Raw genomic sequence first — 26,821 nt, forward strand, 5'->3', positions numbered from 1 at the left:
AGTTCCTGACCTCGTGTCACCAAAGCCAACCGACGTCATTAGAGGAGGATAGGAGGAATGGCGCAGCTGCTGTGAGGGTGACTAGAATTTCCTGTCTCCTTCCTGACAGACGCAGTCAGAAAAGTACAGGGTTGCAACAACAGTGGCTGAGGAAGGACCAACCCAGAACAATCCCAGGGAGGAGTAATTGTGACTGACGGGGAGTGGGGAGGTGTTCCTTCCCTCATTGTACTGAGAAATCTAGTCTCTCACCTAGAATTTTCAGGTGACAAACGTCAAAGGGGGCATTTTTACCCAGCATGCTAAATGTTTTTCAGAAGATGAACATACCGTGGTATTCAGAAAGGAGCTATGTTCAAGCAACTAGTTACTGTCTTCACTTCCCCCACAAACTCCCTCCACTGCCCTTTTCGCTCTCCATTGGTTTTGCTCTGGGCTGTTTTATATGCAGTACAAAGGTTGGGTGCTGCTGGGTGAAAATGGGTATTCTGTTGTTGAAAACAGCGGCCCTGTGTATTAGTACTTTTTTTTTTTAGAATGAAGCATTAGGACCTAGCACTTCAGTCAATGTTTGCCAAGATAGGAATGGGAGATAGATGGCCCTTTTTCTCTTAAGGCATTGTGAAGTCGGCTACGGATAACCATCTTGGGGAAGTGAGTCCTCCTGGCCGTGCAGGCTTATTTTTCCAGTTCTTCAGGTATGGCCATGCTAGAGTACTAAACACAGAGCACAAAGACAGCTAATTGCCAGTGCTCTTGGATGTGCAGGATGAAGTCACACAATTCTACCAGCCAGAGCCAGCTGGGAATTAGGCTGCATGACACTGGATGGTGATCATGGCAGACTGATTGCCCTAATGAGAGGCGAACCATTTTGTATTTAACTGAATAATCAGTAACTATGGAAAATGCCAGGTCCAGCAGAACTGACAGGAAGTAGATCTTACTGGCCAATGGATTCATCTTAGAACTCTGTCAGAGAGAAGGAAGACAGGTGCTCAGTCCTTGAAAGGAATATTCATGCCACTTTTGCCTAAAATGTAATGATATGATTATAGCAATGCTATCCTTAGCATAAGATGGATCCTTTTCCTGGGCCCTGTGCTTTAATCAGAGGGCCTTAGCCTGGCCTTCCTTCTGCAAAATGTAATGATATGATTATAGCAATGCTATCCTTAGCATAAGATGGATCCTTTTCCTGGGCCCTGTGCTTTAATCAGAGGGCCTTAGCCTGGCCTTCCTTCTGCCCTCTGCCCCAGGAAGTGAGGAGGTCCCTAGAGATGGGAGGGCATGGGGAAAGAAGAGGGCCAACCTATATCCAAGGATTTCAAGAATTCTAAATTCAACCTGACCTTCCAGGCTATTATGGAGGGATATCTGTCCAGGGAGGGGTAAAGGAGATAGTTCAATGTATATCTTTGTATATTTAGACTTACGGTTTGTGACCCCACACATGTTAGCGGTGACCTGGATTAGAGAGCAGAGTAGAATTAAAATCAGTTCTGATAGCCAGGTGAGCACTCATCTTTTTTTTGGTTCAACTTTTCTCTCTTTACTGCTCAGCTTTGTGTAGAATAAATTAGGGAGGCAGCAAAATAAAGTGAAAATAACCTGGGAATAAGCCATGAGTTTAAGTTCTAGCTCTGCCTTTACTTAGGTATAGTATTAGAGACAATAAACCCATTTGTAAACTTTCCATTTTCTATTCTATAAAACAAAACTGTTGGAAAAAACCCAGCTCTTCTGTTTTTTGATTGAATAATATTAGTAAACAACAGAACAACCTTTACAGGTGTATGTAGACATTGTGCTAAGTTCTTTACCTCATTCTGTGATCAATATTCACAGTAACTCTTTGAAATAGGTACTGATATAATTCCTGCCTTACAGATGAGTAAAGTGAGGCTGAGAAAGTTGAAATAACTTGCCTAAGGTAAATCATAGAGTCAGGATTCATACCCAGTCCATCTGACTTACCATTAGCGATGTCAATGAGGCGTATAAAGATATAAAAATGTTTAGAGTTATTTAGTAATCCTTCTAAGGGGATTTTAGATTGGTTGGTGGGTAATCTTGTTCTTTCAATTGTGGCAAGCATTAGTGAGATCTGGTTCAAATTTGTATTCCATAGCTACCATACTCACAACCTCTAGCCAGTCATTGCCCTAGGCCCAGTCTTCTTGCCTGGGAAGAAGTAACATGACTGTTTTCCTTGGGCTTTGTCTTCAAATGAAGATGAAAAAGAAGATTAAGATATTTATTCTTTGTCATTGTTTCAGTTACTCTTTATATGACAAAGTGGAGTTTTATTAGTGAGTATTTGTATTAGTACAATTCAGTATTCCAAGTTCTAGTCTTCTCAAAACTTAGCAAATCAAAGAGCTTGAAAGTTACTTGGTGCTTTGTAATAAGTTTGATTTGTAACCTGTTTTGTTTTATTTAAATTGTTCTTCACTAGTTTTAACAGAACCATTTCCTTTACTCAATGGTAATCCAGACCTAATCTTTCTGCCTAACTCACATGAAATCTCCAAGTGAGCAAGTCTCTAAAAAGCAAGCAGAAATGAAGTGAGAGGCCATTACCTTTGATTGTTTTACCTCTGGCTAGCTGATAAGAGAGCATAATAGTCTCAAAATCTGATAAATAAATCATTGTAAGGGGAGCCTCTTTCTCCACATTGGGGAAAATATAATAGCTATGTTTAGAGTGTCAAATATAAATGTAGAACACTAGTCTTGAAAATTAGAATTCAACACATTAACAGAATAACTGTTTGGTCTCCATTTTTTAATACTTCTTTCTCATCTTTTAAAAATTTTTTAGTTTTCCTTTTAGCATATATCCCAGTCTAAAAGACTCCTAGGTTCTATGTCATTGTTATCTATGAAATAAAAACCAAGGTTGGAGCTTGCATTTGCAGTATTCTTCCAAAACATTTTTCTTCTGAGTAAAAGTGTGCTCAACGAGTGGAGATAGCTCAGACATCTGGAAGCCAGGACTTCCTAAACAAGAAGATGCCAGGGCAAATTTGTACCACTGTCAATAGGTTTCACACTCTGGAAGGCACGGTGCCAGTAGTCAATGTGCTTTCCTGCACATCCTTTCCCTCTAGCATTTTTCAGGGACCTACCAGCCCTTCTCTGTCATGCCCACTTGTACGTGATATTTCCCTCGAGTGGTGCCAAACTGTTTAGTCTCTTGGATATTTCACTGTAATTTCCTTTGTTTGATTTACTTTAAAGTAGCCAAGTGCTTCCACAAAGAAAGGACTATTAAGTTATTTAGAGATGAAGAAGACAGTAAAACTCCTGTTTCTTTTGTTTCTGTTTTGGGAAGTGCCTAATATTTTTTTCCTCTTATGGAGTAGATTTTGAAGCTATTAATCATGCCATTCTGTTCATCAGTCACCTTCTTCCTTCTGCTAATTACTTGCAATTTAAAACATACCACTTTTGAAATCTAGAGCCCCCAGAGATTGAAGTTTAGCAAATTTATTAAAATAAAGTGCATCTTTGTGGCTCACTTTCATCTTCTAATTTTTTTAGCTACTCAAAATAATCATAATTTTTAAATTAATTGTTAAATACTTTGCATGGCCACCTCGCCTCACTCTTTGCTAACAGCATAATGTATAACGTTATACCTTTAAGGAATTATAAAAATGAAATTTGAATACAGATACCAGGATGTAAAAATTACTAAGCCAATTTTTAAATTTTAGGTTTAGGACAAGAGGCATTAGCATTTGATATCTAAAAAGGTAGATTTAAAATCATTGTTTTAGAAATAAAATAGTAAAAAGAGAAATTATCATTAAATCAAAATATATTTCCAATTCAATTATATAAGCTTTGCTAAAGCCAATCAGACAGGGTACAGGGAAGTATTAATTTGTCAACTATCTAATGTCTTTGTTCACTATTGATGATGAAATTTGATAAATCAAACCAAAAAGATCTAAACATTTTCTTTCCAGTTATAGTTTTACATGGTTACATTAGACAAAGTCCTAGAAGAGAGCCTTAAGTATTATTACCTATTTCTATTTGAGGTCATTTTATAGATGAGAAAATGAGGTATGGCTTTTGCCACTAATAAAAAGTGAGGATTAAAGTACCCAACGTACTCCAAATAACTTTGTAAAATATGAGGCGCAATATAAATGAAAAGTGATTTTATTATGGCATGACTTCTCTAAAGTCTTAAGGTGAATTAGTGGATTAAGGTATTAAAATGTAGGTCTGATCATAAATCTGGCTTACTGTTCATCTTCAGCAAAAGTCTAGATATGTTTGAGAAAGACATGGGACATGTCCTCTTTTGTTTTCATTAACTTTTAGCCTTCTCATTCTTCATTTACATTTCTTGAGTAAAAGGTATGCATAAGTGTCTTAATAATTTGAAGTAAAGAGAACTAATTTAGTATGCCTGAAAATTTAGTGATCAAAGCATAACAAGAACTAGTTGAAGTGAGTTACTTTAAATGGCCCTGGTTTTAATTTCAGAATTTTTAAAAAGCCTTAAATTTTTGAGGCTTCTGATTGGTGTTTGCTTTCTCACTAATTCCAATGCCAAAGTTTAGGTAGCAAAAATACCCTGTGGTTAGTGTAATTGCCCTTAACTTCTTTCTATTTCTTTCTTTCCTCTCTCTGAAACTGAAGATGATAAATTGGAAAGTTTTACCACTGGGATTGGTAAGCCTTGGGTTCTCTCTGCCACTTTGCAGAGCTGTTAGCTCGGAAAGTTGAACTCGAGATAGTGATTTTAGTTTGACCCTCTCCCTACACCCTAGAATGCTTCTGCCCAATGAACTGGATTATGTCCAACTCTCACAACTCAAATACAATTTCTTGACTCTTGAGTCGCATTACCAAGATCCTAGTGGACTTAGGTACAGTGGTGTCGGCGGCTACCTATTGAGAAATAATATAAATGTAATTAATGCCTTGTAAATATTTTAAATCAAGTAAGTCTAATTTACAGCATATAGAGACATATTTTTATGTATTTAGATAACTTAAAATGAGTCTTAGTGCTTGTAGACCCCTGAGTTAAGCCAATACTGCAAATATTTTTCCATAAACTTTGGATAAATAATAAACTATTAATATAATAATTTTAAATGTAGGGAAAAATCATGGGAAAATGACTTGGGGAATTGATCATCTTTGGATAATGTTCATAAGGGAAATTATTCCTAGATCCTTGACAGTCTAACGTTAGCTCTTTTTGTCTCCATAATTTCTAATCATTATTTATATTATGAAGTAGAACAAAGTAAAAGAAAATTCCTTAGCATATAATGTAAGAAATGAAAAGAAAATTTCTAATTCTTAAGTGAGTAAGAAAGCTTAGCATTTTGGCTATTGGAATAAGATATAGAAAATGTGAATTAAAAAGCTAAAAGGAGGCTGGGCGCAGTGGCTCACGCCCGTAATCCCAGCACTTTGGGAAGTCAAGGCGGGTGGATCACTTGACATCAGGAGTTTGAGGCCAGCCTGGCCAACATGGTGAAACTCTGTCTCTAATTGAAAAAAAAAAAAAAAATAGCTAGGCGTGGTGGCACGCACTGTAATTCTAGCTACTCAAGAGGCTGAGGCAGGCTTGAAACCTGGAGGCAGAGGTGGCAGTGAGCCGAGATCACATCCACTGCACTCCAGCCTGAGCAACAAGAGCAAAACTCTGTCAAAAAAAAAAAAAAAAAGATAAAATGAGGCCAGGTCAGTGGCTCACGTCTGTAATCCCAGCACTTTGGGAGGCCTTGAGGGAGAATCACTTGAGGCCAGGAGTTTGAGACCAGCCTGGCCAATGCAGAGAAATCCTGACTCTACTAAAAATACAAAAATCAGCCAGGCACCATGGTGTGTACCTGTAGTTCCAGTTACTGGGGTGGCTGAGGCACAAGAATTGCTTAGGCCCTGGAGGCGGAGGTTGTAGTGCATCGAGATGGCACCACTGCACTTCTGCACTCCAGCCTGGGCAATGGGAGTGAAACCCTGTCTAAAAAAATAAATAAGAAGAAAAAGAAAAGATAAGATAAGCTAAAATGGAGATTTTACTGAGGGAAAATACATTTAAGGGTTAGGAGAATCATTTGCATATAAGAAAGGAATGGCACAGATTTTTTAAGAGACAAAAATTTTTAGTAAAATATTTAGTAGCCTATTTAAACAGTGGATTTCCAACTTCCTCTCTACCCTCAATGTCAGAAAACCTATGGAAAATGTTGTTTAAAAATATCAGTAAGAGTTTTATTATCACTTGATAATAAAGAAACACAGGCATTTATCCTCCGTCTTCATATTCCTTGCCTAGAAAACCTCCCCTCTACTCAAGCATGTCATCAGATCAGACCCTGTGCTATGATTCTGCTCCTAAGACACCAAACGCTGGGGCTTTTTTGAAACCCTGCCTTAGCTATCCTAACTTCCATAACATTTTCATAGACCAACCTCTTACCTGTCTTATCAATTAATATCATAGCTAACATTTTAGTTATCTGAGATTTTATTTATGTCTGCTCAGATCGCAAGTTTTGAATGTTTGAGACTCCACTTTCCTTGCAGGATTCGAGCTAAAACATGCCAAGGAGGCATAGATCTTTTTCTGTTTAATTGTAAGGATGAAAGTGAAAAGCAAAGAAAGTTTTTGTCAGTTAGTGGTAGTTGTTTGGGTTTACTTTTAAAAACTGTCTGCAATTTTCTTGGTCATTTAAGAAATTTGTTGATGTGGGGACTTTTAATAGACCATCTTGCTTTTAAACAATGCTGGGATGAGTAATGACCTCATTGGTGGGCACAGCACAATAATAAAGATGGAAATTTTTTTTTTAGTATTTTCCAAAAATGTAAGTTATGGAATATTCTTAAACTATCCAATGACAATATGCATTTCCGGTATACTTTCGTGTGATGGTGAGAAGCTAGAGATCTTCTACTGGGTCACTAATGAAATGGACTCCACCTCCTACTCTGGATCTTTCACTCATAATCCACAAGGATTAATTTAACCAGCCAGATACTACCCATTTTCCAAGCTGAAAGGACACAATGCCCTCCCTGCCTGTAGCCCTTGTCTGTTGTGATTGCTACTGCTGGCTTCATTCTATAAGTGAGTCAGATGATTTAGATACATATATGTTTACTAACACAATGAGTATGTTTTTCTTGGCCAGGCCCAGTATATTATTTGTGTTCTTGACAGGGAGAGCTATCACTGGAGTTTTTTCCTGCTGTATTTTAACACTCAGGAACTGGTTGTGCAAAACTTATTTGCATCTTTTTTGTGTATTTCATGGGAGCGTCCTTGAGAACACCTTGTCAAGATTTACTAGTATTATTTTTTAAATATTTAAAATTCAGTATCATTTAATTTCAGTGAATTTGCTTCAATTTATTGGAATTAATTACAAATACTTTTGTACTTATACTTTCTTTTATATATTTAAAGTATTAAGATAAAATTATTGCCTAATGCTGTAATGTCTGACATAGTAAAATTTACAAACTGAGAAAGGTCACATATTGCTTATCAAGACTCTTTAGGGCCCTAAATACAGTGCTAAAATAGAAGAACCTTGTCAAAAATAAACAAGTAGGAGTAGTCTCTTTTGTTTTAAAAAAGTTAAATACATTGGGTTGAGCTATTTTTTTGTAAAGTTAATAAAGGAGGAATAGAGATTAGGAAAAATTCAGGAAATTCCGATCACTGCTTTTCAAATTTAACCACATGATCCAGGACTTCATTTCCCAGAAAACTCCACGTCTGCCCAAGGGAACATTAGTTATGAGACAATGCAGAGATGTCTAAGGCTTATTTCCTCACTTAAAATTCATTTGTTCTCAAAGTTTCCTGTGGTACCAGGATAGAGCATTAAAAGAGTTATTCTCTTTAAGTTATAGCTATTTCTTATTTGCATTTTGTTAGATCCAATGTAGCATAGTACTGAAACACATTTGAAGTGTCCCTTCCTGCATACGCAGCGCTCTCACTTGTGTTCTCATATGACACTCACCCTGAGGAAGATCTCACTGTATCCCCATTTTCAGATGTGAAACTGACATTCAGGAAAGATAATCAATTTATCCAAGTCCTTTACCTACTAAATGCAGGACTTAGAGTCAAATCTTGTTCTCTTTTTTCAAAAGTTGAATAATTTAAAAATAAAAGTTAAAGGGAAATCCACAGTGTAATGTATTATATTCTTGTATAACTTGTTAACCAAACATATCATCATAGAATTTTAAAGCTAGAAATCAACCAAGTCTTGTTTTTCAGACCTCAGTTTAGATGTCATCTCTCTAGAAAGACCTTCTGTAATTACTGTAACTCAGCAGCTTGTTGGTTTTACAATATACTATCACAATTTATGCTTTCTGGTTTTGATCATGGAACTTGGTTTTTACTTACATTTTTCATTAGACTGTAACGTTACTAAAGATATAAATTATGTCTACCATGTTCACTAGCAAAGCCCCAGCAGTTAGAATAGCTTCAGGCACATGGTAGGCATTAGAATAAATACTTTTTGATCAATTGCATGAGGTTCAGAAACTTAATCTAATTTGTTCAGGACCAAGTATTTGTTAGTGGCAAATCCATTAGAACCCTGGAATCCTGTTTCCTGTTGTGCTACGACGGCTACATGCCTGCCATGCCTAATTCCAGCTTCCCAGTTGTTAGGTTGCATGAGAAACCCTCACCTGGTTCCCAATGACTCCCCAAAGTACCTCGATAAAAGGGAAAACTTACTCCTACCCTTCTCCTTCATCCAAAGTCAGATAACGAAGAACAAAGTTGTGAGGGACAAATGCTTTCTTCTGTGAGCAGAAATGGTTTTGGTTAAGGTTTTTGTTTGTTTGGTTGGCTTTTCGTTCATTTTGCACTATTTGGCTTACCATTCTCTCAAAAAGTCTGCATCCTGTGGGCAGGAATCTAAGCCCTTCAGAGACTGGCAATGGCTATTCCACACTCTTCGGAGAGCCTACTTATGAGCACATGTGTCTGTAACTTTGCCATTCTCCATATCTGTTGGAGAATAGCAGCCTAATTATCTGCCATTGTTTGGTTATGTTTTTGTTCCTAGCATATTGGTGACACTCCTCTCACCTCAGCCACATGTTCAATTAATTCATATGTGTTACCACATTGGTTTCAACTGTGAAAATCTGAGCCAAAATACTTGTTGCAGTTATCTTTATATCAGGCAGATTTTGGTCATTCATGGCTTTTAATCAATAGATAAAAAATTATAAAGTGTCTCTTAATTTGAGAAAATTGGCTAAACCAAAGGAATTATGAATGGATAGTTACCAACAGCTGGATTTCTCCAAATAGACTGTTTTTTATAGAATGGCTTAAACATAAGGCCATGTTGAGTTATGGTGGTTTTCATTTGACTTGCTTCATCTATCTTTCTGGCAATTCTGGTTTAGACTTCTTAGACTGATGAATAATCTAAATGTCAACCAGAGAGTCTGAACTTCTATGAGTGACTCATGTGTCACATAATCTGTGTGGCAGAGCACTGCGTCACACCTGCAGCAGCATACTATGGGAATTTTTTAATTAATTATATACACTGCTGTCAACAATGAAAAGAAAGGTGTTTAGGTATCAAAGAACCAACTGAAGCTTCCACCCAAAAGCAAATCCAAAGTGAGAAAGGTGCCATGAGCTCAGATTATTTTAAAATTTACAGATAAAACCAACTTCAAATACAAATTCTATAGAAGAAGGAGCACATACTAGGTCTCAGACACCTTGTGAGCCACTTTACATTTATTATTCCTAATCTTCCCATTTCAAAGATAGAAAATTCTAGTCTCAAAGAGACTCAATGACTTGCCAAGTTTCGCAGACTAAGTTACAGTACATATATTTTATTTCCGGATTCAGTTGACTCTTCAGATGCTCCTATGTCGTGCTGTTATGACGTGGGGTTAGCTGTAACTCTGGTAAGGCAAACCTGCAACCAGCACCTCCTCTACTTCATGTTTGCAGTAGAAGCTGCCTTTATAAAGCTTCCATGAACCCAACAAACCTACATATCTTGGGATGCATTGTCATTCAAAGCATCTCTCCGTCTCTTTTAAATTATGATAGCTAATAATAGAAAACACAAAATACGTAACAAGCATAACTACCTTTTTAAATAGGATTAAATTGCATAAGATGTAGCTTATGTCTATGAAATTTATGTCTATTTTATAACTATGTTATGAAACTATTTTCGTCTTTTATAGTTTAAAGATATGTGCAAACCGCCAATCTGTAACAGATTTTTCTCAATTTGCATACTCTAGCTTAGGGATTAGCGAAATATTGAAACAGATAGTAATATATACGTTTTCAGGGAAGAAAAGGGTGGGTCTGTGTAGCCCAAAGTTTTTTAAAATTTATTTGATAGACCCTAGAGTTGATCTTGAAAATTGCCAGATTAGCAGGCTGTCCCAGTCCTGAGAAACCACTAATCCTGAAGCAGCAATTTCCAAGGCAGGTTTTGAAGCACTCCACTGTCTTTCACCTCAAAGGCTATATGAAAGTCACTAGCTGAAATCCACACAATTAATATTAAACACAATGTATTCTACATGATTCTTTTAAGGGGTGGAGTAATAATCTTAAAAACAAGCTATGGTAGATTTTTGTAGCTGCAAAAAATTTAGATAATTTAATAAGGCAGGATTTAAAACAACCTAAGAGGTACTATAGACTCAAAACTAAATTCAGTTCTTAAAGAGAATCATGACCAATACGTATGGGTTATGAAAAGAAAGTAGAATATTTGGGTGGTAGTTTCCCTGTTCTGTGTAACTACTTTCAGGTCAGATATGAAGGTCCTAAAACATAGGTCCTATTTTTCACTAGTCAGGAAAGGACGCTAGACTGCATGGTCTATGGTCTGACCTACGGTCTTCTGATTGTTGAAAAATACTGTATGTTGTAGAGCTTCTAGCTGTGAAATGTTTTGAAAGAAACCTTAGCCATGTACTTTGGAATCATATTAATGTCCTGTGGCCTTAGAATTGGCTCTAGAAATTTTCAGTTAACTATTAGCCATTACACCTGCATGCAAAAAAAGTTGTAGAAAGGCTTAAATGGAAAAACAAAAGAGTAACTGAACAGTGTACCTTAATTCCTTGATTTTTTGATTTTTCTCAGTTACTATGATGATTTTTGTCATCTGTCGAAAAAGGCTTCTGCTATATTTAATTATCACACCATCATCTCAAGTCTTCAGAGTTCCTTTTTTTTTTTTTTTTTGGTCTTTCTCTATTAACAGACAGATTAAAAGGGAAGGGTCAGGTATATGAAATAAAACTGTGAAGCTCCAGGAACACCTTTAGGTCTTATGTTTCTCATTGGAAGAAAAGGCCTCTGTCAAAAACAAAAGTTCGAAAATTTTAAATTATCCGAAAATATTTAGTGCCCCTAAAACTAGCATATATAATGAGTGTATGGCCTGGAAATCCCATCTCTTCATAGGCTATTCGGACATGCAGTATCAGGACCATATTTACAGAAAAAAAAAAAGATAAAGAAAATTGTTGTTTATCTGAAATTCAAATTTAACTGGGTGCCCTAAATTTTTATTTGCTAAATCTGGCAACCTTATATATGTGGAAACATACATATAGTTTATAAATATTGTATATATAGTTTAAAATGCATAGTGAATATATCAGTCTTTAGGTATAGTTACAGTATCTTTTGTCCATTTGATTGTTACATCACTACAGCAACTTTCAGAGTTAAGACAATGTTGGATCATGAGAAATTGCTATAAACATTCTTATGAGAATCACTTTGGGTCTAGAAAATGTCAGTTTTTTAGTGTTTCAATAATGTCTGTTATATCGTCTCTTGAGAAGTTTTCAGAAATTCTGAGAAATAATGGACAGCAGAAAAGGGTTAGATAGATAGGAAGAAATATCGCTAACAATTTGGAGAGCTGTTCAAGCCCTAATCTCAAGTTGTAGAGTAGATATATTCAAATTTGTTTCATCTTTTGATATTTTTCAATTCTGAATGAAGGCACTGATGGTTTTTCTCTGCTTTGCCTTTTAATATGTCACTTAAGCAGATACTTGTCCTTTAACCAGTAAGTAGAATTGATTCTACTTTTGCTTCATCCTAATTTTTGATGCGGAATAATGGTAGATGTATTCATGCTTGTTTTTCATTAGATACTTACTTATTGATTACTACATCTCTGGGCAGTTACGAAAAGAATCACTCAATTCTAATGTGTTTAGAACAGTTTCTTTCTGATTTGGCACATGGACAGTGAGAATGACCTCACTGTGTTTGTTCCCTGGCATATCAAAGGTTTGCTGCAGATGTTAGTACAGCAGAACTTGATTGCTAAGATGACCCATTATGGAACTCTAGGTGATTAAGCAGATGTTAATGGACAATTGCATGTCCATTATTACTTCTTTGACCATACTACCAACTCAACTCAATTTCACTTGCTTTTCAAATAAGACAAACCTGTCAATAAAGAAACTGGACATCAAGTTTCAAAAGATTGGTAGAGTTTGTAGGGAAACGCAAAAAGGAGAGAAGAGATGATACACACATTGTCAAATATTTTGAAATGTTAAGAATTGTGAAAATTGTAAGTTTCATAAGGAGTTTTAGACAAAGGACACTATAGCCCCCATTCTGTTTTTTTTTTCTTTTTCATTTTAAATTTAGATTTGCTTTACTTCTTTGGGTCTTCATTTCTTCCCATGCAAAATCTCTGAAAGTCAAAAGGAAGGTTAGAAGCTAGCCATTTCACCACTAAAGAAACTGAGCCCCAAGAAGTTAACTCAGCTTACCCAAGATTACACTTGTGGTTAGTGTCAGAGCTAAGACAAGGATAAACTCTCTCACTAAACTGTACCACTGCAGTTTCAACTCCTTTCTACCACTACTAGCATTCTGTGCCTTCAGGAGGAATTTTTAGCCTCTTCACTTTCCTGATGCCCAGGAATTCTTTTTAAGTTATGACTAACAAAGTATAAAATATGAGTCAAAAGTTAGTCCCTAATAAAGTCATTGTGACTTTAATGACTTCGGCAGTTGTTTCATACTGCAAAAACAGGAAAATCCCACACAATAAGGCGCCTGTCTAACAGCTGGGCTTCTGCGTAGAAGGCCACCCACAAGAGTAACTAACTGCTGGGGCTGCCTTCCTCTCTTTGACACCTTTTTATCCCCTGTTCTTACAGTTTTTCCCTATTGATCTCATGAGGTTATCAATGAGAGGAAGGTACTCACTTTAGCTAGTCTTTGATAGGCTGAAGAATAGTTTTGATCACTTAGGATTCACTCCTAAGTGATCTTCAGTTCACCCTCAATAGGCCTAACTTAGTCTTAGAAGTAGCTCTTTGATGGACTTTATACTAGCTTCCTGTGTTATCATTCTTCTGGATTGTTTTATACTGAAAAACATAAAATCACCAAATTTTAGATGTGAGAGGACTCCGCAATCATTCCAGTTCACTCCTCCTATGTGATTAGTTTAACTAAAAACTCGTTATCAAGATAGTACCTTTCTTGCCTATGGATCTTTGCATAAAGCTCAAACTAGTTCTCCCATGAGAAATATAGAAAAGTAAGGAAGTGTCCTATCAATTCAGAAGAAACTGGCTCAGAAGAAATAACCTCTGTATGCAGTGTTGAAACTAAAATAAAATGGAAGCCATCAAACAAAATGTTCTCACCAAGTATAATTGAATTTCAGCTTTTGTTACTTATTCTCTACTTTTAAAATGACTTTCCACTATTAAAGGAACTTATTCAAAAAAATCAGACAATTTTATAGAAAAGGTATATTCTAGGCAAATAATATTAAATCACTTATTTTTCACTATTAAAGGAACTTATTCAAAAAAATCAGACAATTTCATAGAAAAGGTATATTCTAGGCAAATAATATTTAATCACTTATATAGAAAATATACCTACTTCCCTTTTCAAAAAATAGCTGCAATTTCTGGCAGTGTATGTGAATCTAGTGTTGGGCATCAGCTTAAGAAGGCATTGGAGGAATTTTTATTACTAAGAGTTCATTCATAAACTTTGCTTGTCTGTGTTGAAAAGGGGCATTGGCCATTTCCTCTGGGGACATTATTTCTAGGTAGGCTCTGACAGGGTTTTCTTGTGAAGGCAGATTCTTAGGAAAAATAGTATCTGTGTACATGAGACGGTAGAGACACATTTATCTTTAAAATAGTGTGTTCCTGTTTATGGATTTCTCTACTGCATTTGATAAAGTAAATAACACCCATTTCCTTTCAATTCAGTAACTCCTTGGCAGACAGTTTTACCTAGGAGCTATTTTACCTTCAAATCTGGACGAAACATGTAACTTAATAAATAGAGACTCCAAAAGTCTTAGACTGTAAAACTTTGAGGAATGATAAATGCTTCTCTTCCTTTGTTACGGTCTGAAGCATTTTCAGTTTGAGTTGTTTTCCTCAGTCATGTAGAGGGAGTTTTGTTTTCTGGGAAGTCTTGGTTGCTGGTAAATAATGTGTCCAAACTATAGGAGGCAACCACAAAAGTTATTATACAGTATAAAAGGTTAGGGTTGAAAGGCTGAGATCCTAAAATCATGCATCATTCTCATTTTACACATGAGAGGTGATGTGACTACACAGGAGAGTGAGAGCTGAGACTGAAAAATCAAGATCCGTCTACTACTACATTGTGGCTGCCTCTGGCTCACCAGAAACACTCCTATGTGGGAGTCAGATGCTAAAAGCCCAACTAAGCCTAGATCCTCAACTGTCTCCTCAGGCTTAACCTCAAACATAATTCGTATCTATTCTATTTCTTAATGTGTCTCATCACACAGTTAAACACTAGTCATACTAACTGGACTCTACATAAACTAGAATGTAAAAGATACCCTTCCACTCCCGGCCCCCCACTGTCTGCTCCTTGAAGGCCATGTCTGCCTTTCTTAGTGGTACAGAGCCCAGCATAAATGGGCCCTTCATAAGTGCTTTTTGATGAGAGCAATGATTGCCTTCGTCAGTGTGGTTGGGCCCTCCCTTATGGAGAAGGAAAACCAACAGTCGTTGCTAAGCAACATTAAAGGACTAGGTTAGTTTCTGACACCAAGTGACCGCCATCTGCATACTTCGCCATGTTTTGTGTTTTACGGTTGCCTTGAGATGACTTTGCTTTTTGGTAGCATTACTATGCCCTTAGCAAAGGCTTATAGAAGAACTAGTGTAGACCTCGGAAGAAGGAAGGTGATATTCATCTGTTAATGTTTTCCATGGGTACACTGGTCCCTTTGGTAAACTATACGAGAAAGATGAGGAGTTTGGTTTATTTTCACCCCGCAGCTGTGAACCACCTCCTTGATCTCATATTGGAAGTGACTGACAGTGTATCCCAACAGGGTCCTATGGCAATGGGAGGCTATAGAAAGAAAATAAACAGAGAAGTCTTTCCTCTTACAGCCTTTTATGATTCAATTTGTACCTGCTCCTATCTTCTGAGCAGAGATGCTGATACAGCTAATAAAGAATGGGCTCTATTCTCTCCAGACCATTTGCTTTTGTGGTTAAACAACGTGCCCTAAAATACCTATTTCTACTAGAATGAAAGCTGATTAAAAGCAGGAGAAGAGTTTTTGTTTGTTCCTTTGTTATTGTTGTTGTTTTCACTGCTATATCATCACTATTTTCCCTGATCATTTTAGGTATTCAATAAATAGTGGGAAAATACATGAAAAAAAGGGCATTCTTGAACTAACACAAACCTAATTGACTCTAAAACGTTCCTAAGTATTTCAGAGAGACTAAAGGAGGCAAAATGAGACGATTGTTTGAACGTTACATTTGGCTAAGTCTAGTGCAGAGACAATTATGGAAGAAATTATCTGTCTCTAAGCTTTTTGCAAGATATTTTTACGATGATCCAAGTAAAGTTTACCTCTCTGCCAAAATTCAGTTTATCGGTCAGAGCATATAAACCTGTCTTCTCCAGAGTCTGCAGTGTGTCCGTTTTTGAGGATTTAAAATGAGAGGCGATTGTGACTAAGCAGTTATGTCTTCAAAAATAAATAACTTGGAATTCATGCGATTCACCTGGAGTTCAAAATTGCACTGAGGTTCAATAAGTAAAACATTCTAGCTGAGATGATTGATTCAGAGATGCCTAGTTACTAACATATTGTATAATGGGAAGCACACACACATACGCAAGCAGGGTTACCCAGAAAGAGGGTGATTGGACATCTTTGAGAACAATGCATGGTGCAGTGAGCCAGCAGGCAGAAACACTGACTTGCATTGGCTTCACTTCCAAAAGCCAGGTCTCCTAGGCACAGGCGATGGCATGACCCCGGGCTTGAATACTTGAAATAAAGCTATTGTTGGATGCGGATGCTCATTTGAAAGGGGAATGCCTCACAGGAAAAAGAGCCAATTGCAAGTTGGGGCTGTTGCCATGGTGCTTTGCTATTCCTTCAACTTGCTATAAATGAAATCCTGGGAGTCCAGGGGTAGGGTAACCGAGGGGAGAGATGAGGGAAATGAGGTGAGCCTGGGGGCGGGAATCCCACTGCAGTAAAGCTCTAGTGTTTCCTCTTGCCTGTGCTCTAAGGCTGACAAGGAGAAGGGAGGGGCTGGGAAGAAGGGAGAGAGAAAACTGCAGGGAAGGAATGACTTTCTCAACATGCCTGGGATTGCTAAAATAAAATAAAAATTAATTTAAATCCTCAGATTTCTAATATGAATTAGAAGATGTAACACTAAATATCAAACAAGCATAGTCACTCATAACCCCAAGTAATTCACCATTCTTTCGGTAAATGAATGTTCATATTTCCTAACACACTCTCAATCCTAGATGGAAAGGTGAAAAGAATTTAATACATTTGTCGTATGCAATCTAACATGCATATTAATGAGCTGATGGAAGACAGAAATGTGCACGCTGCATAGGAAGTACTTTTCAAATGAAATAAATTAATTTCATTCCCATTCATTTTACTATGAAAAGAGGCTAAGTGCATTGGCATACGTTTGGGGTACAACAAGTAATCCTCCAAAAAGCTAGTTTTCAAAAATTCTTGCGTACTGGCAGCCTACTCTGAAAACGGCCACAGTCGTAACCTTTTTGAAATGTTTGTTTAAATGTTCAGAAGTCGGTTAATCAAATGCATCATCACTTTGATCAATTAGAGCGGCTGGATTTTTGTGCAGAGGCTGCATCCGCAGAATTCTGGTCTGCAATGGAGAGAGAGGGTTAAGGAACACCTAGTTGAAATGGGGGAGGGTACCGACTTCAGATTTACTTAAATATTCATGGGGCTTCCTCCATTTTAATCTTCTCCTTTTTAAAAGATGGCTGTGTTTCCTAGTCTGGCAATTCCTCAGGAAAGAAGAATTGCTTCTTCCTTGCAGAGTTCAGCTGAGTAGGACTAATGTAGAGTGGAAACCCCTTCGGCCACCAGGACTATTCATAATTCATAAGTGCTTCAAACCAGCCAGCTGAATACATTTGGACAGGCTCTTGCTCCTTCGTGCAATTCCTGATTTCATTACTCTCTTCTGCCAGGAAATAAGCGGGGAGCATAGTCTTCTTGCAAGAATGGAGTGCGAAGATGGGCTTTGTTTGGCTTAGGAAATGCCATACATTTTGGAGGTTTTGTCTTTTCTAAGTTTTGATTATTTTGTCACTGGATCTGCAGGGCTTTCCTGATCCTTTCGGGATTGCTCTCTCAGAACTGTGAATTCTTTCAAAGGGATTTGTGGATTGTGGCAAAGAGAGCATTCCAAAATGCCTGAGGCAAATTATTTGTTATCTGTATCTTGGGGTTACATCAAGGTGGGTTAATTTAATTGTGTTCTGTGTCTTTGACAAAATGTGAAACATTTACCTCTGTGTGTTTTCTGTGAAGTAGAGGACATCTGTAATGATTTAATTTGTGTGTTCATTTAACCCACTGGGACCTCTTATTTTGAAAGAAGAGCATGTTATATTACATTTTATTTCAGTGTACTATGCTGTGTTTTAAACCTATTCTTTTTACTTAATTCTGTTTTTTAAAAGATGCTTTTTTCTTTTCTTTTTCACTTAAACTTTTCACATATAATCTCCTCTCACCAAATAGGTTGTTAAATTATATTTTGGAGGTAATTTCTGACAAATGTATTTTTAAAAGTAGTTACAGTTTCAAGTGGAATGATCTTGACCTTTATTAAAATTCCTTTTCCAATGTTTGCATCTTCAAAAGTAATCAAATATTAATTCTAAGAAATCTTAAGAAAACCTCTTTTCCTAAAGTGACGTTGGAATAATTTCAAATTGAAGAGATGTATTTTGTAGACACAGTGTTATTTATCTAATGGTATCTGCTCATCCAGTCTCTTTATTCCTGGACAGTAAAGTTGGAAACGTTTAAAGTGAACATTTGCTCTTTTTAAAGTGGTTAATGCATTTTTGTTCTTTATAAACAGTTCAAAAGAATGCTGAACCGGGAGCTGACACACCTCTCAGAGATGAGCCGATCAGGGAACCAGGTGTCTGAATACATTTCAAATACTTTCTTAGGTAAGATATTAACTGGAAAAAACCTGTTTTCAGAATTAATTTCTACAACCTATCAAGGACATCCCTATGTGAATTTGGGATGGAGTTAAGTCACAGAAAAATCCATTTAAAATAATAACTAAGACCAGTCTTCAAAAGAAAAAAAATAAGCAGGAAGATCATCATGTTTTTGAAAAGAAGAATTAAAATACCCATCCGAGAGAGGGTTATTATGGGCTAATTGTATTTAAACGCCTTGTCTGCCTGCCCACTTCCATCTTTGCTAAGACCTCTGAAGTAATGTTTTGAAGAGGATATGGCTGAAGAATAATTCTACAGTGATTTGGTCTGTGAGAATAAGCTTTGGAAATACTTTGGCTATTGCTTAGCTAAGTTATTTAGGATGGTAAGGGGGAGAATTTTAATATTATCTGAAGAATTTCATCTTCTGCAAGCAGCCTCATTATCTTCCCAATCTGATGCTTTATCTATTATTGTCTATTGTTACATTACTGGTATTTAACATGTGATATTGACCAAAAAGGATTACATGAATGGTCCCCAACTATTGTCATGCATGTTATTTGATTATCTGGGATTTTTGAATTCGGACTTTAAGGCAACTATTGTATAATGAACCTATTTGGACTGTTTTGATTTAAGAAGTCCTGCAGAATCTGCAAGTCCGTACATCAAAGTAAATGGATGGCATTTAGATTCCGAGTCTGTTGCATCCTCTCTTCTTTTTGGCATAGCCAAATAGCATTAAATCAATGAGCATTTTCCTTGATGCCTTATTGAAACAAATACCTCTTCTGGTTTTATTTCTAAAATCAATCCTATTTCTCTAACACCAAAGCAGTTCTTGCTGTCAGCAGATCAATCAGCCCTCTCTTTGAGCAGCCTCATACAGAACTTACTGTATTACTCTGCAGCGGATGGTCACCAGACATGATTATCAGGTGCCTTTCTAACTGTTTCTAGTATGTGAATGTCTGCAGCACATGATTTTCTTCAGCTGCAGTTGCAACACCTTTGTCAGAGAACAAAGGAGAAGAATTTTCATCCATCCTAGCTCCCAGAGGTGCCCAGAATCTAACTCTACAGAAAACATTACACACTGATCCTTTTCTTCTCCCTTTATCCCTTTGAAGACAGGGATCTTCTGCTGAGCAGTTTCAGATATACCCTGGTCTGTGTAATGCCCAATTATTTTTCATTAGCTGGGAGCTGTTTTAGGGACATTTTACCAGTTAATGACTGTGTGAGAGGAGAATAAAATCAATACTGCAAGAACCCATTTTTGTCTTCATAAGCATTGCATTTTAAAATATGAGGGCTTGAGGACTTCTCAGAAGAGACTCTTAGTACTGGAGTTAAAGTTATATGAAATCTCTGAAACCTTAATCATCCAAGACTGGACCTAAGCAGTCCTCTTGCTTTGTAGTCTCTTTCAATAGCTGCTTACCAAGGACAACAAGAATATCTTAGTCTACTAATTAATCCTTTTTATCATTATAGGCAACCAAGAAAGAAAGTTGATAAGATAATAAATATAATTCATTCTTCAGAGTAGAAAAAAATAAAAAGAAAAATTTAAAAAGATACTAAATATGAGCTCTCAGTCTCAACACTGTCTTTAGATCAGGCAAACGTCAACTCTTTCTTGCCTATTCTACTCGCTATTTAGGCAGATCTTTTGAGGAAAATCAGTCATTTGGCTTCTCATTGTTCCAAAAATTAAATTCAAGAGCAAATTGTTGAGGAAGATTATTAGAATCTCAATTTTTATAGACTCTTAGCATTAGAAGGGTGGTGTATGTGAGTGGGTGTTTGTGTTTGAGGTTGTATATGGTAAACCCCATCAAACAGACTGGACAGGCAGATTAGAATTTTAAATGTTTTTGAGAAAACAGAGAAAGAAAAAAACCTATCATATTACAAAAGATGCGTCAGTTGCCTCACCTGTAAAATGGGAGCACTGCTGTAGATGACATCTCATATCCCTTCCAAATCTAACTTCCCATGACTCTGATATGAACTGAGTTTATCAGTTTTGCTAAAAGACATGCCTGGCTACGTAGATTCTCTGTGGTGAACCCTCGGCTTGTAATTTGACAATCTTAAAAAACAAACACATGGAGCTTGTTTCCAGACTGCCTATGCAGAGCATGAAACTTTTATTCTTAACCTGTGAGCATGGTGAATGTGCCTGGAAGACCATGAAGCCTTTTTCATAAACTTACAGATCTCCAAGTGAACTTAAAACCTTGTAGTCCAATTCTCTCATGTTACAGGAGACAAAACAGGGGGCCCAGAGGGATGAAGTAACTTGACCAAGATCACTTGGCTATTATTTTCCTCAGTCAGAACTAGGACTTAGCTCTCTTGACATCTAGACTTAAATACCTTGTCAATCCTTTAACAAGGAAAGAAGGCTGTTGGGAATGCAAAACATACAGAGGAAAATCACATAAGGACTCTTAAGTAACACATATAATATTTTGGCAACAAGTCTTTAGGAATCAGGATGGTTGGACCTAAAAATAAAATGTTTACTAACAGGCTGGGCGTGGTGGCTCATGCCTGTAATCCCGGCAATTTTGGAGACCGAGGTGGGCAGATCACTTGAGGTCAGGAGTTTGAGACCAGCCTGACCAACATGGTGAAACTCTGTCTCTATTAAAAATACAAAAATAGCTGGGCATGTTGGCGCATGCCTGTAGTACCAGCTACTCAGGAGGCTGAGGCAGGGAAATCACTTGAACCCAAGAGAAGGAGGTTGCAGTGAGCCAAGATCGCGCCATTGCACTCCAGACTTGGCGACAAGAGAGAAATTTTGTCAAAAAAAATGTTTATTAACAGTTTCCAATAATAGGAAAGGTCCTTGTAAGACGATAGCAGCCATCTCAATGAGCACAAAATAAGAAGATCTAAGCAATTTACCTTAAACTTGAAGAGCAATATCTCAATAATAGCCATTAAATGTTAAAAATGTGTCATCCAGGGAGGAGGGAAATCCCTTAATCTAGAGATACGTCAAACTTGCATTGTTCCTATCTTTAAAAAAAAAAACAATAGTGCAGGAGGACATGGAGAAAGGCTGGCAGCAGACTATATTTACCAGTCCAGGCACTCACTGATGCTGTCATATAATGGACTCCTGGTTGCTGGTACAAGGGGAAATAGAAGTGTCTAATTTCAGGGGAAATAAAACAAGACCTAAGGAGGAGGAGAATAAATAATGCAAGATTTTTAGATATTATATTGCAATTAGTTAATATTTTCATGAACAGAGAAAAGTCATCCTTTTAAATCCTCTACTTACCATCTCAAAAGCTAGAACTTAGAATTTTCAAGATGCAAGGAAAAGAGCTTAGGAATTTTACGTAATTGAAAAGTGTGATCTAGCAAGACATGAACCTCAAATTATGCCAGTAACAGAATTTAGATGAGACTGATTTTTGTATCTCCTTTTTGTTTGTTTTATACTGGCCAACTGTTTGCTCACTGTATTCTGACCATTCCATAAATGTAAATTCGCTCAGTGTTTATTGTGATGTTTTTGAGTCTGAATTTCCGATTATTCCCACACTGTGCTGGCTAAGCATTTAATAGAAGAAATTCAGAATAGGGAAACCTATCGGTTGTTCCAATGCCTGCATAGGGAAACACCCATTAATGTCAAGTTGGCAGTCTTTGTGAATAATAGTCTTCTTTACTGCAGTGTTCCAGACACAGTAGTGGTTCAGCTCAATTACTCACTGGTGCAGTGAATCTTTAATTAAACAAAGGGAAAAAGCTGCTAGTCTTACTAGAAATGGTTATATGTGCAGTGACACAGGAGAATCTAAGAGCCTTTTTAACCAGAGGTAAAGAATGGTGGTTAGAAAGGCAGGTCCTATTATGGCCTTTCATTTTAGCAAAAAGTAGTATAATAGACGTTAAAGTGACAGGGAGAAAAGTAATTTCAAAATAATATAATATATAGTTTTTATGCCAGAGATTGTGTGGCAGGAAAGAGATTTTTAACAGGAACCTCAAGGCCTGGGTTCTATGCTATTAAATCACTGTGTCTGGAACAAAGTGATTGCAAAATAAATATCTGTTAAATAAATTGCCCTTTGAGCTTGGGCAAGTTGCTGACTTCATCTGAAAAATGAGAGTGTGGGATTGTTTGGTTCTCAAACCTGGCTCTGATTATCCAAGTCACTCGGGTATCTTTTAAAAAAATACTGATTCAGTAGGGTTGGGTGGGGTTGTAAATCTGTATTTTTCTGAAGTTTCCTGGGTGCTTCTGATGGTGGACTAGGTTGGAAAGCCCTAAACTAATTGAGATGACCACTAAAATTCCTTCCTAAGCAAAAGTCATAGGCTTGTGTAGGTGCTTGTGGAACCTAGGGACAATATTGAGACATTAGGGATGGAGAATTCCCTTGCTTCAGTCCCACAGAGAAGTAGTGAGGTGTACACAAAGCTGATACTGTCTCACTGTGCTTGCTTTGCTCTGATGAAGTGCCCACGGGGACCTATGAGCAGCCAGAGGTCTCTGGGGAAAACATGTGAGTCTGACAGCAAATCGTCTAGATCCTAGAATGCCATCTGGGAGCATGTCATTTTCAAATGGACAAGTTGTCTTGCTACCAATTTTCACTGTTAGTAGCAGTGATAAATGTAGGTACTTTTGAAAGCTGCATTAACTCTTTCAGACACAGAGTGTCATTTAGTTCAGTGAAGTAGTTGTTATGCAATTTAAGAAATGATTGCCTCTGTGCACTCATTTGTTAATGAGTGGCATCCCTGTGGCCTGAAAGAATTAATGCATTTTTTTCAGAAGTATTCAGGACACAGCTCCCTGTGAAGTGAAATGGCGTATTTGATTGCTGATATTTTTAATAGCACAATGTAAAGGAAAGAGCTTCTATAAGCAGCAGGCACTTTTTTTTTTCACTAATCCTAGCTCTGCTGTTACCTTGTTGTAACATAATTTTTAAAAATATTATGAGGTATCATAAATACTTAATAACCTTAAATATGTTAATAAGTATGATGCTTATTATAAATGAGAGGACTTATTATTATTATTTATTAGTAGAATTAATAGACACAAGGCATGAAATAAAACTGAAATTATAGTCTTCCTCTAACCTCAGTGGTAATAAACCAAACCCTTAAAGTAATTGTTTAAAGATTATGAACCACTTATATTTCTAACATATATACTGCTCATTTAAACTGAGTCCTTGCTAAAGCCTTATGGATTTTTAAATTTTTTTAAGTAAAAATAAGATGAGCAGAACATAAAGCCTGATTTTTTATTAACCTGATGAACATTTTTGTTATATAAAAATGTGTTACTCACTTTATTTAAAAATCTACATGTAAATATTGGTGCTTCATCTTGCAAAGGTATAAGTGTAATTCTCGTAAATTACACTGAAAACAGAAGATTTGGGCTTGTATCCTGTTTTTTGTTGCTTCCTGGACAAGTTACTCTATGCCTTAATTTGCCTAGCAATAGCATGGAACAACAAATCTTATTTTCCTCAACAAATTTTATATTTTCCCCACTTATTTCACAGAACTACCCTAGAGATACAGTGAAATAGTGCTATAAGAGTTCTTTATAAGATTCTAAAGCTGTTATAGATGGTTAGAGTTGCTCTGAATATTGCAGTGGGTTCTCATAGACACGTGTGCTGAAAAACATATTCCTTTGTCTGTTGCAGACAAGCAGAATGATGTGGAGATCCCATCTCCCACCCAGAAAGACAGGGAGAAAAAGAAAAAGCAGCAGCTCATGACCCAGATAAGTGGAGTGAAGAAATTAATGCATAGTTCAAGCTTAAACAATACAAGCATCTCACGCTTTGGAGTCAACACTGAAAATGAAGATCACCTGGCCAAGGTGTGTATGAGCTCAGTTTTTGCACATGTAGCTCTCTGCTTTACAGCAGATAGATGACCATACACCTTTTAGAAAACAGTAAGAATTGCTTTTGCATTATCATTAAGTTTTGCGTTAAGGAAGTTCATATGAAATGAGTTTACTGTGAGCAGTAAGGCCTCTGAAAGCTGTCATTAGAGGAAGATTGATTAAATATTAGGCCAAGTCTGGGGGGAAAGCCTGGGTCTCTTACTCTGGGTAGTTCTTAAGAATCAAATAAATTGGTCTTTAAATCAGATAATCTTGAACAATCCTACAACACAGGCCCGAGTGATGTTTCTTCCAGGTCCATCTGTGGCCCAGGAGCCCTAGGATGTAATTCATGACTGGCATTCTCCATGACCTTTTACATTAAATTGGGTTGACTTATGCACATTCTGACAGCTGAATCTTCGTGATCTGGCTTTCAGTGATGATAACCAATGGGCAGAGGAGTTTTCCCTGAGACTGTTTTCCAGTTGTTACTAATGCGCCAGTAAGCAGCAAGGGGAGAGACAGGGAAATTGAACTAGAGTGATCTCTATTCACTTGTGGCCACCTTTGAAAGCAACATTGGTTGAGGACTGATGCATGTGCAATATAGGTCAGCAACAGAATTTATAAATACATACTCTGCTTTTTCTGAATAAAAAATGTTCAGAAACTTGTAACTATCATGAAGAGGACACCCGACCTCTTAGGCCATTTAACTTTCAGATTTTCGTGGAACTAAAGCACTCTAAGGAGACACTCTAAAGACTTAAGCAGCCAGTGTCCAAAAAATAAATTAAGAGATGAGTCATATTAGCACAACTGTCCTTATTTCTAAATTCCTCCAAATTTTTAATTACAGGAGCTGGAAGACCTGAACAAATGGGGCCTTAACATCTTTAATGTGGCTGGATATTCCCATAATAGGCCCCTAACATGCATCATGTATGCTATATTCCAGGTGAGTGAACAGGAGTGAATGCTGGCTCTCCAACTGGATGGCTCTTTATGATTTTTTTTTCCATCTTACTTTTCTGATTTAACTTTCCTCCACCTTTGGACATCTACTTATTTATGTTCTAATCCATTTTACAACATAGGAAAGAGACCTCCTAAAGACATTCAGAATCTCATCTGACACGTTTATAACCTACATGATGACTTTAGAAGACCATTACCATTCTGACGTGGCATATCACAACAGCCTGCATGCTGCCGATGTAGCCCAGTCGACCCATGTTCTCCTTTCTACACCAGCATTAGATGTGAGTAGTTATGATTTGTTTTGCGTTCCTGACCATCCTCCTTCAAAACTGCCATGCTAGCTGGATGTAGTAGCATGTGCCCGTAGTCCTAGCTACTTGGGAGGCTGAATTGGGAGGACTGCTTGAGCCCAGGAGTTCAAGGTTACAGTGAGCTATGATTGCTCCCCTGGACTCCAGCTTGGGCAACAGAGCGAGACCCTGTCTCTAAAAAAATAAAAGTGCCTTACTATATGCAATATACTTACAAAAATAATGTAATTAGACTACCCTGCATGCTTGAACTGGTTCTTTATAAGATGTATAGCGTCTGTTCACTGAGTTATTTATAAAAAATGAATGACATTTCTACTTGCTTTGCTTTCTAATATCAGCGTAACCTTTCCTTCACATCTCTTACAATTAAAAGTTGTTTTGTAATTGTAACAAAATTACAAAAGCAATTAACAGAATTTCAGGGCAGGAATCATGTCTTATTCTTCATTATCTTTCTAGTAAGGGATGCAATGTATCTCAAAGTGTCTTGCTCAGTGTCTGGTAGATAGTATAGTCTCAATATGCAATTACTGATCTGAACTGCCCAACACCACCCCAGGCATATATTGAACATTATATCTCCAGCGGTTTATCACAGAAATATAAAATATTCTCTATATTTCCTATTAGTAATAAGCATCCAGAGGCTTATTCTTCTAACAACTTATAAAACAGATTCTATGTGTTGAAGTAGTAATTGAAAATCTAGAACAGAAGAATTAATAATGCTGAAACAGAGAGAAACAATATTCAAATTTGCCATACCAAACCTGAGAAGGTGGCTGTGGCTCCTTCCTTCACAGATTAATGCATTTGTGTATACCGATACAATCAACAATGTGTACAGCAGGTCATACTCTTACTTGAGAAATGAAAATGGTGGTCAGGTACTCCCAAAATGTGCTGGACCACTGCAGGAAGGGACTGGCCATGCCCTATCCAGCCCCACCTTTACAGATTCAGTTTGGAAGGCGAAAAAAAAGATTGACCACAACTCTATTGCTTGAGTTGCATATTATCTAAGAAAAGAAATCCAGGTGGTCTTGAGAAAGTGAGATG

The 26,821-nt window shown here is 37.0% G+C and overlaps 1 protein-coding gene across 10 annotated transcripts in view; it reads left to right on the plus strand.

Annotated features, from left to right (window-relative positions):
• Nucleotides 1-26,821, plus strand: part of PDE4B (phosphodiesterase 4B) — a 568,971-nt gene that overhangs the window by 532,648 nt on the left and 9,502 nt on the right. For 9 of the 10 annotated variants that reach the window (XM_021667780.2, XM_064372453.1, XM_064372454.1 and 6 more), the window contains 4 exons: nucleotides 18,475-18,568; nucleotides 24,277-24,455; nucleotides 25,327-25,425; nucleotides 25,565-25,729. In XM_021667780.2, the coding sequence (XP_021523455.1) occupies nucleotides 18,475-18,568; nucleotides 24,277-24,455; nucleotides 25,327-25,425; nucleotides 25,565-25,729 (537 nt within the window). Of the gene's footprint in view, nucleotides 1-17,127; nucleotides 17,843-18,474; nucleotides 18,569-24,276; nucleotides 24,456-25,326; nucleotides 25,426-25,564; nucleotides 25,730-26,821 lie in introns of those variants that run through there. The other variant, XM_012442580.3, reaches the window with a different exon arrangement.

This window comes from Aotus nancymaae, unplaced genomic scaffold (genome assembly GCF_030222135.1).
Source record: "Aotus nancymaae isolate 86718 unplaced genomic scaffold, 86718_ANA_hifiasm-v0.15.2.pri h1tg000007l, whole genome shotgun sequence".
In the NCBI taxonomy this organism is placed as follows: Eukaryota; Metazoa; Chordata; class Mammalia; order Primates; family Aotidae; genus Aotus; species Aotus nancymaae.